At 30.0% G+C, this 17,603-nt stretch overlaps 1 protein-coding gene across 1 annotated transcript; it reads left to right on the top strand.

Annotated features, from left to right (window-relative positions):
• Positions 1-699: 699 nt before the first annotated feature.
• Positions 700-10,795, top strand: LOC107456602 (uncharacterized). Its single transcript, XM_016074510.4, has 3 exons — positions 700-869; positions 5,476-6,064; positions 10,694-10,795. Exons 2-3 carry the CDS (start codon positions 5,499-5,501, stop codon positions 10,752-10,754), a joined length of 627 nt encoding a protein of 208 aa, XP_015929996.3. The 5' UTR covers positions 700-869; positions 5,476-5,498; the 3' UTR covers positions 10,755-10,795.
• The last annotated feature ends 6,808 nt before the right edge of the window (positions 10,796-17,603 follow it).

Genomic DNA, 17,603 nt, shown 5'->3' with positions numbered 1-17,603 from the left:
TGCCATAGACTACAAGCTCAACAAAATGTATTTGAACTTGAGTGGATTAATAAAAAGTATTTTATTAACGATTGAAACTTCGTCAGCGATTCTCTATAACGGCGGTAGACACATAATTATATGTCCTTCAAATATCCTCAGTAGTTGACGGATCATGGGTTAGAGTCCCCTTTGCGTCAGGCTAACCGTGGGAGGTTCCGGTGGTCTCCCTCTCCAAGTAACGCAAATGCGGGTTAGTTCCATCAAAAAGTCCTCCACGAAATCAAATTTCTCCCAATACTCGATCCAGGAGTTCCCTTGTCTTCTGGATTGGTTCAAAATGACAAACGTACGCAGTTGTGCATTAGTAGTCGGAAACCCAAAAAAATTGGTTCGGCTGTTCAACGACGGTTATAAAATTAAAATAAAATGAATAAAGAGAGACTTTTAAAATTTCTCCTTGTGATTCCTCTTTTTTTGATAACCGAAAAAGAATCGAGAACCGCCGCACTATAATATCCTGTTGTTTTTCATTTGACTTTTATTAAAAAACGCGATGCTTACTCATTTGTGGAAATTTATAAATACATCAAAACCACGCACTGATAAATTAGAAACTAAAACCCACGAAAAGAAAGAAAAAAATATTTATATGCATTCGGAGAAAGTTCGAGAAAGAAAGCATTTTAGATGAAGAGTAGTGGGCAGAAGAAAGCCGTTGTCCTAAATCGGGGTCCAAGAGACTGTGCGCTCTATATATATATATATATATAGTTTGTTATGAGAGGATGCTCACTCAAACAGAACTTGTCGTCGATGATCGTATCTTTCATTAAAGCATCCGACTCTTATAGGTGTACACTCTTTCGCTCTGCTCAGAACATTAAAAGGTAGGAGCTTTTATTTATTTATTTATTTATTTATTTACTTATTTATTTATTCGTGCCCACAAAAACGTTATGCAAAAATTTATAACAACTAATATTACGCAAAATGTTCAGTAGCTATTATAGTAGTAAAAGAATAATACAGTTAATCCCGCTTAAAGGAATACCATTGGTGCCAGCCAACTCTATTCAAAGAATCGAATAATAGGAAGTGCATTATTCAATCTTAAATTCTCAATTTAAACAATTACATTTAAATCTGTCAGCGTTAGTTGTTAACATCATAAGTTATATCATAAAATATAAATGTCATTTAAAGTTGCATAAAATTAAATCTATGCTAATGAAAAATAAAGGTTCTATAATATTATTTTACTCTTTCAGAAAAAATCTATGATTGAAAACTGTTTTTATACCCGTTTAATCCGTCAATTTATCAAAATTCGATTTTCCCTTTCTGTTTTTACTAAAACTTTCGTGATTTGCATATTCATTTCGAATTCTTCCGGGGGGAAAAAGTTTTATCCTCGAAACTTGAGAAATTTCAAATTGAGAAATCGAACTACAGTCCCTGACTAAATTATCAGAAGCACTCTAAGATTTTGTGTAAAATCTTAATTATGAGGTGATACTCTATACAGCTTTATTGTTTTTTATGTGACTGTTTGCACTTGGTGTATCATAGGTGATATATAATATAAATTCGACTATTGGATAAATTAGACGATATATTAGATAAATCTATTATATATAATTCTCTTACGTGGCTCCCAAATTTTGGCTGTATTTCTTTTCCGCCGGTGGCAACATTTGCTTTCTTTTGAAAACACCAAAGCATTCTGCCTTTTAATGATGTGTTTCTGATCTAATATATATAATTCTCCTACGTGGCTCCCAAATTTTGGCTGAAGTACTTTGTACAACTAAATAAGATTCTTTTCACAACAGTTAAATATTTACTTTATTTTCTTCATATATCAGTCGGCAAAGAATTCTGTTAGGTTAAAAAACATTTCGCTAAAAAAATAACGAATTCTAAAAGAAATAAAAATAAACAACTTAAAAAATAAAAATGCTGTTGCCAGCCATAGAATTTTTTGAAAGTTAACTTAGCAACATAAATCAAAATGACATAGAAGCGCAACTAGATCAAAATTATGATACCTGAGCGCTTGACGTAACAAATCCTTCAATTCTAAAAGTGTTGTATCGCCAAATGCCCAAGTTAACAATTGTGTTTTTAAAGAAATTCTCTCCCCCCCCCCTCTCTCTCTACTATTCAGACTACTATTTCATATTGTTTTACAACACATGGCTTTAACACTTTGATGGGAAAGACTTTAAAACAAAACTTACAACAGTTACTTTTCTCAACAACTGAAATTTAGAATAATGTGATTAAGAAAAATATGTGAACTGTTTGCAATTTCAAATTAATATTGAAATGTACAGGTTTAGAATTTTCTACAATGAAAAGTTTTCAGAACTTCAGTATTCAAAAAAGTATACAAAAACTAGACGTTAAGAACGTATCCAATGAGCGAGCAAAGCGAGCATTGATGGATTGCGAAGCAATCCAAAATGAACTGCGAAAGCAGTTCCGGGGGTTGGTGAGCGCCAGCGAGCAGAGGGCGAAGCCTCCTAGTATAGAATATTTATTATATCCAGCATTATATTAGTATATTATAATAATTAGATCAAATTATGAGACGTACTGCAGTGTTTCAATAACGATATGTATTGCACAAGTTTATAGGCTATACCTTTATAATTAAACATACATGTGATGGGTTCTTATTCAGGAGATTTTTTATATACTTTCTATTTGTATTTATTTTTAAACGTATTGTATTACAATGTTTACCAATTGATACACTAACGTGAGCAAGTGCAAACCGCGTGAAAACAATAAAGCTGTATAGTATCACTCGATAATTAAGATTTTACATAGAATCTAATAATTTGGCCAGGAACTGTATATTGTATTTTTCTGTCGTTCCGTGGTTTATGTCTATTCAGAACATTCTCTCTCTTTAGGGGGGGGGGGGGGAATACAGCTTTGATGTGGTGCAACGATAGAATATGGCAATGGCAGACAGCATATACGTTGATTATTATTATTATTCTCACCTTTTGATAGGGTTGCTACAGTATTTGCTGTAAAATATTAATAAAATGCGGAGCAATGCACAAAACCATCACATTCGAATCCCGTTTTAGCGAACTCCTAGGCACCGAAGCAATCGCTACGCAATAACGAACATCCCTTATACCGATAATACGAATTTCAAGATTAACCAAATTAATTTTGTTACATTGGAATTTTTCGCTTAAAAAAATAATGAATATTGCATTTAATTGGGAATACTATAGCCTACGTCACAGGTTGTGTTATTCCTACTAAATTTAACCCATGAACGGCATTTTCTGCGAGCCTAACTTCAAGCCACAAATAAACAAACGAAGTGTTTGATCGTTTAAATAGCTGCTCGCCAGATTTTATTGCATTATAAAGAAAAGTAATTGATATTCGATTTTTGAATAATAATTGATTTAGGTGGATAGTGGCATAGAATTTAGCATTGCGTCATGGTAAATGTTATTCCTACTAAGTGGAAGTAGTTGTGTTTTTTTTATATTATACCCAATTACAGTTTTTGATCTACTTGTGTAAAAAATACCAATTCAATATTTTAAAAGCTCACAAAAACATTTAAATTAAAATGAAACAATGGATTTATTATCACTTACTCATCAGAAATGACGTAATTTTTTTCCCCGTACAAATGATTTAGAACCAGTAGAAATTACTAACTTCTCCAAAGTTATGCACATTTTCAAACAAGTGAATTGGAAATCCAGATGTATTTTTACTTCTTCAAACATGAATGGTTTCAGGGTTGTGTCCCGTTCTAAAACTTTTTTTTTTGGAGCTGCAAAAATATTTAGATTCTGAGATCATTTTGAAGAATGGAAAATGTTTTGATAATGAGAAGAGAAAACAAAAATGAGAATTGTTGCTTATTTTCACCATCGATAAATCGGATTGCGAATTTCATAATATCGATAGTCATTGTTTATGTGGAGATTCGGAAAATATTCGTTACATTAAAATTTTCGCTATTTCGGATTTCGCTAAAATGGGATTTAAAATGGGTATGAATTAGTTAAAAAGCAGTTCGATGGCAGTTCACAGTAGAGGTTGCATTTTCTTTACTGTGCACAAAAAAAATTTTTAAAAAAGAGAAAAAAAATTATGATTTGATCGTAGTTCAAGCGACTAAGTTCTCAAATTCAAACTTCATTTACATATATTAGGTGAGAATTTCTATTTCTTTTCCTTTTTGAAAAAAATTAATTTTGGTTAATCTTGTTTACAAATCTTATTTATCGTTACTTATTTTTCATTATTCTGTCAAACATTTTATATATTATTTAAAATAAAATAAAAATTCCCACAGATATAATGGAACGATTTATAGCAAATAATGCTGCACGAATTGTTCAGTAATAGTTATAAGAATTAACGTATGAGTCACAGTTATCCTTAAATAGAAACTTAAAATAAAAAACATTAAATCACTTCTATTTTATTGAGTTACAAAATTTGTATTAATTTCCCTAGGGGATTTTTTGATAATTTTTCAAATCCAGGTAATGATTTATTTCGTTCCGATCAACCTACTGACAAAAAACTACAGTAAACGTATAATATTTTGTTAACGTTGGAATTAACGTTGAAAAAAAGATTTTTTTTTTTCAAATCATGACAGGTAAGTAGGTACTTCATTAACGTCGCACTGGAGCTGCACGATGGACTATTTTTCTTTTATAATTTTATAACCGTCGTTGAACAGCCGACCCAATTTTTGGTTGTATGACTACTCATGTTCAACTACGTAGCCTTGTCATTTTGAACCCAATCCAGAAGACAAGGAAACTCCTGGATCAAGTATTGGCAGAAATTTGCCTTCGTAAAATACTTTTTGATGGAACTAACCCGCATTTGCGTTGCGTGGAGAGGAAGACCACGAGAACCTCCCACGGTTAGCCTGACGGCAAGGGGACTCTAACCCATGATCCGTCAACCACTGAGGATATTCCACGTCAGCACTGTGGTCGGTGCAAGCGGGATGCGGAATTCGTGTCAACCAGCTATCGCCGTGATCGAACTCCAGTGCACCTCATTGAAAGGCGAACGCTCTATCCCCTGAGCCATCGCGGCTTGCACGGTGGCTATTGGCGACGGTATGGAAAACATCCCAGACGATGATCAACAGACATGCCATCACAAATTTCGATCATCTGCAGAGAGGATGGCTCTTCCGCTTCGGTAGCTCGACGACCTGAGAGCGAGGTCGAGCACTTTACTGTAGATAAGTTTAACGAGGGCTGATACCGAGCATTCTCGGTCCCTACGTAGGCTGATCCAAGTGGTCACCGGCCCGAATACTGACTGCAGCCAGTGATGCTTGTCTTCTATGTTTTACTGGGAACCGTATATTTACGATCAGTCTACACACATCCTTACAGAAAAGGGAACTTGTGTACACACAACTTATTGTTTTACTCTCATTTCTTTGCTCACTCATTTTGTTTCTATTTATAGATCCAGATATTAAAGCCACCACTATGAAGACGATAAACAAAATACTGGTGTTAATACAGATAGGCTCGTCTGTCTCTGGTCAGTTGCCGGCTTTTTTACAACGTTTCATGCCGAGAATTGCTGGTTACTCTCTACTGACCCCTTCTGCTTCCCATAACTCCCCTTCCTACTTCTCGCCACAACAGTCTTTCGGATCCCTAACTGGTCAAGGATCTTTTGGAAATCCCAACTTAATGAATTTCGGTCCTTACAGTTCGAGTCTTCGATCCCAATTATCAAACTACGGTAATTTACCAATGGCGTCTTCAGCAAACTTCGCAGCATCCTATCCTCAACGGAACATCTATCAAAGCTCGGGATCATCGTTTGCACCCTCCAGCTTCGGACAGTCACCGTATGGATTTTCTTCTAATTTCGGACTCAATCCTACCTCTTTTGGAGGACACAAACTATCCCCGGGCACTTCACTCACAGATTTTGATGCAGCTGAAAGCTTTGAGGGTGGAGCAGACTTTTTGGATGATTTTCCAGGCTTTTCCAATGCAGACTTCGCAAAAGATCTGAATTTCGCTGGATCGCAGGCGATAAGGTGAGTCATTTTAAAATAATCTGCTCAACACTGGAGGAATGCCACAAAATTTACGTTTTTAACACTAAAACATACAAACACTTAATGTATTCTACCATAGCCGGTCAAATGGCCGGATTCTTGATTGAATGCATGAAATATGGATGTTAGGAAGGAAATAAACAAAACAAAACTTTATTATAATTAAGCAAAATTGTATAGTGCCAATTGTTATGTATTATAAACACAAAAAATAACAATTTTTAATTCATTGCACAACGCATCCTGTACATATATAGGGTGTTTCTATTGTACATTTTCCGCAAACATATTTCTTCTAATTATTATTCTTTTTATAATTCTCCTAATTATTCTTATAATTATTATTATAAGAATATATAAGAATTATAATTCTTATAATTAATATTATTTCTTCTAAAAACTTGTACTGTCTTAATTGTTTCGACATTTTTCTGGGTAAAAACTAACCTTAGTTAGTTGAAATGAAGTAAAGCTATCAAAATAATTTCATGTGTGAAATTGATTTTTCATTATCACGGATCATTCCAACTCTCAAAAAAAAAAAAAAAACTAAAATACTGAGCAACAATTACTATATTTTACACACCATAGTAATTTTCAATGCCAGATCTGCTCAGTTAACTGTTTTTGACTATTAAAAGTTAGGGATCGTTTCAAGTTCTTGAAAGTCTTCGAAGTTCAAAATCAGTGTTCAGCATTGTTGCTACGGAATAAAAGTACATTTATACAGTCATACCATTTAGACACTCATAAAATTATACTATCAATATTTAAGGTTGAAAATTCCTCCTAACATTTGTTTTATGTGCTTTGTTCCTAAGTTAAACGCAACAAGCAGCTTCAAAATACAGTGAACCTTCAAGGGAACGAAATTTCGGTTCGCTATAACCGAGAGTTCTGTATATCCTTAATGCAAACTATTTTAACTAATACTTTTTCCGAACTGTTCCCTTTTATTACACATTCTTTAATTCAATGACCCATAAAAAGAAATACAAAAATGATTAAAAAACAATATGTAGTAACAAAAAAATGAGTTAACTTTTATTTGTCATAACTCTTCGTCTTGTGTACAAAAAAATTTAGGAATGCCCTTTATTTAGGAATGGGAAACTAAAAAATGAAGAAATAAAATCAGTTGAAGACAAAAAAGTTCATAATATCCAATTTTATCCAAAAAATAATATTATAAGTGCATAGCAAGGCACGGGAGCTAGCATTTCGTTCACTATATCGGGATTTGACTGTAGTTTGAAAATTATCATTTATCTCATTCACAGACTGCTACCAATTGGTCGTAACTTTGTTAGAAAACAGGGATTCTACTGTTAGTTGACATGCGAACACTCTTCGTAATCTCGAACACTTTGCCTAAAACTTTTAAATCTTCCCTCATAAATATTTTTCATAAATACTTTACCCACTTAGCTTCTTTTCAAATTAAATTTCCCGAAGTAATAAATTGACACAAGGAGAAACCTGATTGAGGGGGCAAATCACTTAAATTGTTGAGAAGCGTTATAAGTTGCTTGAAAATGTAAAGTATCTTTATGCTAAGAATGAGTAACACTTTTCAACGAAATTGGGAGGAAAATCCGCCCTATTTCTGAACAACCAATCTTGTCGTCTAGTTATAAAGTTTTAACTTTACATTCTAAGGTCAAAATGACAATTCCTCGTAATTGTATATTCTATAGACGAAACACGTCGTACATTTAAGGTCGTTATTCTTGGAATTAATTTTAGTAACATATATATTTCGAGGACCGGAAAGTAATGTCGATTCAGCGCATTAAACATCCGTTAGTCATAAAACCCAATTTTTTAAATTTTTTTTAATCCATTTTCAATACGGTATTGAAAGGTTGTTACTAAAGAGGGTGAATACGCTGATTAAAAATAAAATCTTGATAAAAATTATCAAATTCACAGATACGACACTACAGGGTTGCCACAGTAAAAAATGAACCAAAATAGTTGCTTTTAGTAACCTCAAGCACGAAAATAGTTGCCTAAAACAATGAAAATAGTTGCCTGAACAGGAATTAAAATCTATCAAAAATAGTAGCCAAATAACTAAAATTATAGCTTAATTGAAAAATAGTATGACTAGGACTGGGTGATGTCAGAAATTTTAAATTGTGATACATCGTCAGTTAGACATCGCGTTAAAGTGATGTATCGCGATTTAGCATATGTTCAAAAATTACCTATGGGAAATCTTTCAATCAATCAAAAATTAATAAAAAGGAATAAATCTATTACGAAAGAAAATATTAATTCTAAACATATTCTACTATGACCCCAAGCTTTATTTAATTTTTCTTGAATTAAAAATAATTTAAGATTTATTGTTTTAAAAATAACAGTACAGTAACAAAATATTTTACATACATGCAATGAAAATTAAAAGAAAAATAAAAAAAAACGAAAGTGGAAAACAAACCATGCTTTTGAAGTATCATTAGACCCTTTTTTATTTAAAATAATAAATGGTAGTATTAACTAATAGTCAAATTCTGTACTTAAGAAATACTTATTTATTATTATTTTCTTTGAAAATAAAATCGACTAAAGATTTATTTGTTTAAAAATGATACTGACTATCTAACAAATTATAAAACAGACAAATATTGAAAGAATTTTAATTAAAAAAAAATTAAGTACTAATGTCAAATTATTAAAAAAGCGACGAAACATTACTAAACTCTTTATTTAATGAAAAAAAATTATTTGTTTTTTTTTCTTCTTTTCTTAACTAATAGCCAAATTTTTTAAACTTTGTTTTAATTTTCTCAAAAATAAAAGCAAACTAAATAAATGTAAGCTTTGTTGTAATTTTTTTTTAGTTAAAAACGATTGGACATTTATTGGTTTAACAATAATTAAATTATTATACTTACCTACATTTAATAGATTTAAAAAAAACGAACTTTTTATAACTAAGTTAAATACGAATTACCCCTATTAAATTGTAGCGGTTAAAATGAAAAACAATAATGGAAAAAAATCAATGAAAATCTTTTTTTATTTTCGTTTCATTGATCTATTGATCAGAACGAAAATTTAAGATAACAGCGATTGTGCAGCAATCGCAAAGTAACCGTAAAAATAATTGACAAGAATCATTAAACCCAGACAGAAAAAAAAAATGGTATATATCTGATGGTTAGTCTGACTGAAAATAATTTACAAAGAACCTGACAATTATTTCTGACAAAAAAAAAAAAAAAATGCAAAACAATTGCAAAATGACTTGAGTCCCATTGAATATAATCTTCAAAAAACGTCAAATCTAAAAGACAAAAATGAACATAAAGAAACTGTGCATTGCGTTCTACATAACAACGCTGATCCTCGCACGAAACTGAGATTCAATTCGCTCTTCGTCATTCAACATCACGAAACTAACATCATCTTTATAGCAAAACGCTATATCTACATCAAGACGAAATTAAAATTGTCTTCGTCAGTGCGGTAACAGCGCTAGACTAGTCAAGGATACTTGCATATTCAATAGTTAAACCGCGATTGTAGTATTCCGGCTGTTTAAATCAAATTTCTGATGCATCGCCTAAAACGAAAGTCACTACATCGGCCTACCGATATATGCGTTAAATCGATATTTCGCGATACATCGATTTATCGCCCAGTCCTATCTATGCTCAAATTCTAAATGTATACCTTTTTATATTTGTACAAAAAAAGTTTTGTACAAATATAAAAAGGTATACATCTTAGAAAATAGGTACCTAAATAAGAGTCGAATTACAATAAAATATTAATGTTAATAGAAGGAAAAAAAACAATTAAAAATAACAAAACTGCCCCTCGGAAAGAAAAAATAACAAGTATATTTTATTAAATCTAATGGAAATTTAAATTTTTGGACATAAATAATTGTATAAAAGTTTGCTTTCTTTTATTAACGTTCTGAAAAGTAACGTTCATTTTATGCGAAAAAAATTCGCCTATTCCTGAAAATAGTTGCTTTTTTAGCCTTTTCAGGCAAAAAAAGTCGCCTAAAGCTGAAAATAGAAGCAAATAGTCGCCTGTGGCAACCCTGCATTACTTTTCCTCTAAAATATAGCATAGTTTTTATACTTATTATGCATTCAATCGAGCGTGATTTGAATTTATTTTAGTTAAAAAATGTTATTGCAAAAACATTTTCTTAAAGTGGAATAAGGCAATTTCAACATTAAGCCAAGGTTAATATAAAGATTTATTTGCTTTCTAAAATGAAATTAATAATTATGATAAAATTAATTATTCGTGTATTTAATGTCGACATTCAATTATTATGTTTTACATTAAAGAATCAGTAAGACCAACATGATTAAGTTTCTTTTTGTTTTTATTTCTTATGAGATGCGTTATACGTCCATTTGAAACTTAAAAAAAGAAGAAGTAAAAAACTTTTATTTATTTTGATTTTAATAATCATTATATCAGTTTAATCTGATTATTAGTGTTGAAAACATCACTCTGATTGATTAATCTTTGCAAATATTTTTAAATTCATTCAAAATTTAATATCTCGATATATGTAATAAAAAGGGCAAAAATAACGGATGTGTAAATTAATTTTGTTTTTTTAATTTGCAGATACAGGGAGCCATTTTCCGTGAATGATTTTACTCTCAAAAAGAGATCTGGTACTTTGTGATTTGGAAGACAATTGATTCATATGTATTCATATATCAACCATTTGTAAATAAATCATTTTGTTTAATATGCTTGCAGTTTTAATATTTAGGCATATACAGAGTATCTGCTACATTTTAGATTTTCAAATTCAAGACGTTACTATTTTCTCCGACAAAAACAACGATAAATTAAAAAAAGCATTATAATAACATTAATTGAAATGAAAGGTATAACCAAAACTCTGCATCTTCATACTTATTGATTTCAAACTTAAAAAACAGAGAAGCAAGAGTTGAAGCAATAAAGCAGCTAAAAAAAATTACAAAAGCAAATAAATTTTCTTCTCTTTTCTGCAGAATTATAGTCTAAAGATACTTTTCTTGTTGATCGGAAAGAAAAGAAATATTAGTCATTTTTCTGTTCTCATTTTGGAATTAAAAAAATTCGCCAATGACTGGTTTGCTTCAGCTAGATTTTGAAATTGATAAAATAAAAAAAATAATGACTAAAATTTTGAAATCACAGAAGTTGAAAAGATAATTCGTTCTAGAAATTTTTTTTCTTCATTTTTTTGAAAGAGCGCCATTTTTTAAAGAACATTATAAAACATTTAATATTTCAATAAAAAATGACTGGGTGGAGATTTTATTACACATTCAGATATTCGGAACACCATGAAATGGGGGGGGGGGTATATTTCATTTAAAAATTTGATTTTTTAACTACCAAAATCCATGATTTCTGGAGAGAAAAAATAGTTTAAACCATAGCATTTCATAACAAAATCTGTTCAATACCGAAATTCAGGACTTCTTCTCCATTGTCTAAGTTACCACCTTATAATTTATTTGCATTTGTATATTTTAAAATTTTCTTTTCAGTATTCGAAACTTTATGGACTACTGTCGGTCTGTCTGAATTCACTTTTTTTTGCACTTGAAATTAGTAATGAAGGGGAAAGAGTATTTGCGACGAAAATTTTCTTACGCGATATAGTGTCCTCTTAAAATAGTTTATATCATTACAAAAGTAAGAAAATGGTTTTTAATGGCTACACAACAAAAAAATCACTATCATCATTACTTTCGATGTAATATTCAACTTCATCGGCGTCTGAATCAGACATAGCCAAAAAAGAATCGGCGGAATCTAATCGACGGATACTAAACGAGAAACTCTGTCTTTGTTAATCAATCCAAGTGTCTGTTTATCTGAGCAACACTCACATTTTCCCTCCTTCAACCGAAGTCGAAATCAGTGAAAAAACTAGGGCTACTAATGCCATCTATTAGGAAAATAGTGAATGAAGTAACCTAAAGTAGAAACGAATCAGTTCGATTATCACAAACTGCACATAGTAGTTGCTGTACTGCATTCGGGTGACACTGGCAAGGGGTTAAAGAGCAGCTTTTTCTTCTTTTTCAATATTAAAAAATACCTCCCCCCCCCACAAGTCTTTTTTTTTTTTTTTTAATTCATGCAGAGGGGAAGCTCCAGAAGCGGGCTTTTTAAAAAAAAATAAAATATATAAACATTTGGGGCTTCGACAAGGCGCGTAGCCAAATTTTTCAACCAAAAGTAAGCACCTTTTAAGCATTTTTCAAGCACTCAAAAAAAAAAATTTTAAGCACTTTAAAAATATTATAATTTGGCAGAGTGGTCAAGTTTTTGACAATTAGTCAAAAACCCAAAATGTTGGTGTAAGGATATTACCTTATATATAAGAAGTATTTTTAAATTATCAATTCAAAAAACTAACTAAATCCTGAAATTCATAATATCTTGTGTAATGCAGCAAAGTTGCACATGAGAATGGAAGAATCGCTCTGAATCCAGCTCAGTGTACGCACATGCGGACCCATAAGCATTTCATCAAACACGTAAAAACGGAAGGAGTTTTCGTATGCTACGGACCACTGAAATAGATTGGGGTTGAATGAATTATGAAAACGCTAAATAGAACAATGTCAATTGCATAATTCGTGGCGAAAATAAATAGGGTAAAGAAAATATATTTCATTTTGGAAAATGGAAAAATAAAGCAACTCCCTATGAAAAAAGCACCTTAAAGGACTTTTTAAAAACGCTACTCACCCTGTTAGATAATAAGAGTTATGAAAAGAATGAATGGGCGGAGAGTTTTAAAAAGAAAATGTATGAAGGATGGGACTTTTTATTTCAATCCATGCCATATAAATTATTAGAACATCTCAAACAGTAAAAATATTAAACCACAAATATACCAATGATATTTTGAAACACACACAATATTCTATGGCACAGTTGTGTGAATACATTCAACAAATCAAATCCACCACTCATTAAAATTCCACTTTTTTTTTTTTTTTTAGAAAAATGAGAAGAAAAAAAAAAACAAGTATATATTAATCTTCCAAACACTTGTGTAGATGTTAAAATTTTTATTGAAATAAAGAACTCATGATTTACCATATTCATAAAGGAATTACAGCTAATTGTAGTTACAAGTATTTTTTGGAGGGAGAGGATTTTCAGAAAATAAAAGCATATAACACTCACTAATTGTCTTTAGATGGGTTTTGAAAAACAGAAATATTCCATTGTTTGATTAGAGACACAAATAACAGGACAGATATCAATGACTTAAATTATTTTTGCAATCTTTTCCTCTTTATGAAGGATGTAAAACTTTTGAATATTTTAATAAAAATGACGTCACTCGTACGAGTTGTTTTCTCATTGTGCCTATAAATTTTAGATTTCAAATAAACTATAGCAATTTTATCACGTTCATTATATTCTTAAATATATATCGTTTAAGGAATGAATAATCCTCACATTCATTTTTGATCATTAGATTCTTTTTTAAAAAAATGCGAAGATTAAAATGTTCCTTAAAAAACTTTTATTAAATCGAGTGAAACTGTCAAAATGAAGCGGAGCTCACAACTACGTTTTTCAAAGTTGATTATTAGTATGCATATAAAATTATACAACACAAAAGGAATTTGTTTTTTTATTAATAACAGTACTCATGAATAGTGTCACATAATAGGGCAAAGAAGATTTGTACCTATTAACAGTACTCATAAATAGTGTCATATAATAAGACAAGTAAGACTTCCTGGCCAAACATACGAGTGCTCGAGGAATTAAGTCATCAATGTCTGTGCCAAACAATACACATAATCTACAACCCAATAGAATGACATGTAAGACAAAAAAAAAAAAAATTAATGCTAAATACTGAGGTTAGATTAAAACATTAACAAAATATATTGACAATTATTAAAGCATGCATGCATATTATATATATGTATGAGTATGTATACATATATATGCACTCAGTAAATGCAATCAAAAGGAATAGTAAATACAATAATTCTTTAAATAGTCAATTTTAAATAATGAAGTGGAATCTGTATACAAACACAAACATGCAACTTAATAAAAACATTCTATCATTAATTAAAATTCAGGGGGGTAAAACAAATATTTTACATTTAACATATACAAGTAAATGATTACTACCGACAATTTACAGATCGATTAAAGAAATTTCTTTGTTAAGAACCTTGCAAATATTTACAAGATGTAAAATTATATATTATATATTTAGCAAGCATTTCACACAAATATATAAATGAAAAGGCATATCAAAACAAAAAATAATTTATGACAAGACATGATGGGTTACAGTTACTAATTTTAAAAAATATGGGTGCTTGATTTTACAGTGCTTTCCTAAAATAGGAGTAGCAACTCCAACTTAAAACAGCATTCTTAATGAGTGCATACAGCATTTTGTCTGTGCTGCATATACTGGGTACATAAAAAGTTGGACAACAGATTATTTCTAGTTGAAATGACCATAAAATAGCTATTCTTAAAATAATCACGATTGTAGCATAGAATGAAAGAGAGAAACAATCACGTAGTGGCCAAAATCAATCTTTAAAATTGCGAGACATTTTATTCAAATCACAATGGCTCTAAGTGGCTAACAAGCACTTAGCAGTCAGCATAAAATCGAAAAATAAAAACAGTAGATTTAACAAAATGACACTCAATTTAAAATGGCGGTTCCGTTTCTGATGGATATTAACTAGATTTGAACATTTGTTTTAGTATTATACTCTTCAATTCATAACTTTGATAAGTTATAGTTGTAATTTATTTTTGGACGACATTCAAAATTTCGAGATAATTTTTTTCTTTAAATTGAATTTAAACTTTAACAAAAAATGATTACATTTAAAAGAAAAAAAATAGATTATGTATATATATTGCTTATCGACATACCACTGACTATCTGAATTTTTAAAAAACAAGTTTTTTTTTCTTCAAAAAAGAAATCTCTCGATGAGATTTTTTTGTATTAACTTTTCCCAGTTTAGGTAATTTTCTGAAATTGTTTCATTAAATGAAGGAAAACTGGTAACATTTAAAGAAGTTGAGACCCATGCTGGTAAAAACTGACATCTTGGAAAACAAATTTTTTTTTTTTTTTTAAAAAAAAGTAAATAAATAATGAACTTCTTTTAAATTATAGGCATCAAAAAACAAAAATGTGTTGTTTTTTTTTTAAATAAAAATATGAACTGAATTTCTACTTAAGTCAAAAGGAAAATATCTGCAAAATTTAAGACAAATTGGCCCCTATAAAATCACACAAGCTAAAGAAACACTCTTTTCATTTGTAAATAAAGACTAATCTTTTCATACACCGGTAATCACACCGGAGAGTTCTTTATTAACCGGTTATAAATTCATCCCGTATTCAGTGATTGTTTCTCCTTAAAAAAAAACCTTGATGATTTCTTAAATGCCAATTATATATTTGTTCAAAAATTTTTTTTCATCGCACGACTATTAAAGAACAGCATTCTTTTATAGAATTCCCTTCATGTTGTTAATTGCTGGTTCGAAATTCAATTGCATATTTTCAAAGAAATTGTCAAATAATATTTTTTTTTATAATTTATACATTCTTATTCATAAAATTGAGAAAAAAAGGTGGAGGATAATTAGAATATTAAAAAACTTTTCTTTCACTAAACATAGTAGTGTCAAGATATAACAAAGAGTATTACATGGACACTCAATGCAAGTTATATTACTTCGACAACAAATAATATCACAAAATGTAACATATCCTACTGATTTTATTAGACAATTTCAAGTTATTCCAATGCCATACATACAATAATAGAAAGTGCTGCATTTGGGTAAATGCACCTAATATTAAGAATTCTCAAAAAACATTTCTCCAAGACAGAAATTTAGGTAATAAAAATATTCCATAAGAGGACTCAATGCTCCAGCTCTATTTATTCATGAGCGCTTTCAGATATCAATTTCAAATCAAAAATGAATATTTATTATTGAAACAAAAAAAATGTTTTAATTTTAAAAAATTATATTTTAGATAATAGAATGTCATAATTATTATATACAAGAAAGAAAATAAATACTGCATAACCTCTAATTTTTTTTTTCTAAATTAAGTAAAATATATTAATCAGGCATAAATTATCTGTGTTAGTAAATCATTAATAAATTAAAAGCAGAGAAATCTTTCATTGTTTTATTTTCAGCCCGAAAAATTTTAAAAAATGGAGAGAAAAAAAAGATGATTAAAAATCTAGAAGATCTCAGGAACAAGAGAAAAGTTAAAGCTTCAGCTCCAGGAAACTGCAGAGAATCCAATACAGATCGAACTTTAAAATTAGATAAAGATTTAATGACAATTGAATTGTTTACTGTAACACAAAACATATAAAGGAAATTCTATAAACAAAGTCTAAGGTGGCCATACAATAGATTTCAAAACATCTATTTTCCATAGTGCTTATATACCATTGATATAAATATATTTGAAATAAATATAAACTCTTTATAAGTCTTTCTTCAATAAAATGAGAGATTTTATAGGCTTCTGCCAAACATAATAGACAATTTCTTTATGCTACAATAGCAAGAAAAAAAAGTCATTTTAATGCATTAGAATTTTATTTCGGCAATCATTTGTTCCATTGCTCAATTATTTTGCTAAAGACATGGATGGTATGAATTTATTTTTGAAACAGCAATTGTATTGATTCTTTATAAATGGAATAATAGGGAGTCACAAAGTTGTGGGGTTTCCTCAGTTGTCACACTCTGTTACCACAGTTACAGCAAATAATTTTTTTTCCTTCTCTGCACCAGTTTATTCCAACTTCTTACATGAACATGGGGGGAATTATTAAAAAAAAAAAAAAAAAAAAAAAAGACTGAACTTATTTGTTGACTAATGAACACGGCCTAGCCCAATTTAGCAGAAATTTATGGACGAAAATGACCCATATATTATATCAATGACTTGATTACATTTCTTTTAAATATATATTTTCTTTATTTTACAGCAAACAGAACAAAAATAACAGCTAACCTATCTTTTGACGCCAATCTCTGAATTACGCCACAATTTTTTTTATTTGAGATCAACTTATTTTTCACATTAACTTCATTAAGTTGTATCATATTTCTATAATTATCTTATAATTTTTTTTAAATTAAATTGGCAGAAAGTAATAGTTTAGTTTTTTTTTTTTGAAGAAAAAACAAAAATTTAATTCTATTAAAAAATTGAAAGCAAACAAAATTGGAAATAGATATTATTTGGTGGATCGATTTCAGCCCATTGATCTTTTCTCAGGACTGAAGAGTGGCACATGAATCAGATATAATGATAACAGAGAGAGGTGACTTTTTAAAGAGTACTATTGAAATAATAAATGTAAAATTTAAAGAATGCTTAAGATATGTTACATGATGAAGATACTACAACACTTTGACCCAACCTTTTTATGTGCAAAATACATAGCTGCCAACATGGATAAGAAAA

Source organism: Parasteatoda tepidariorum, chromosome 6 (genome assembly GCF_982258835.1).
Source record: "Parasteatoda tepidariorum strain Cologne lab strain chromosome 6, Ptep-v5.0, whole genome shotgun sequence".
NCBI lineage: Eukaryota > Metazoa > Arthropoda > Arachnida > Araneae > Theridiidae > Parasteatoda > Parasteatoda tepidariorum.
This window is presented reverse-complemented; position numbering and strand designations above follow the sequence as displayed.

Bases quoted from the DNA above. Each gene is read 5' to 3' on its own strand.
- LOC107456602 (XM_016074510.4), top strand. From the start codon at position 5,499: ATGAAGACGATAAACAAAATACTGGTGTTAATACAGATAGGCTCGTCT. The intron at 6,065-10,693 runs GTGAGTCATTTT...TTTAATTTGCAG, and splicing joins GCTGGATCGCAGGCGATAAG to ATACAGGGAGCCATTTTCCG.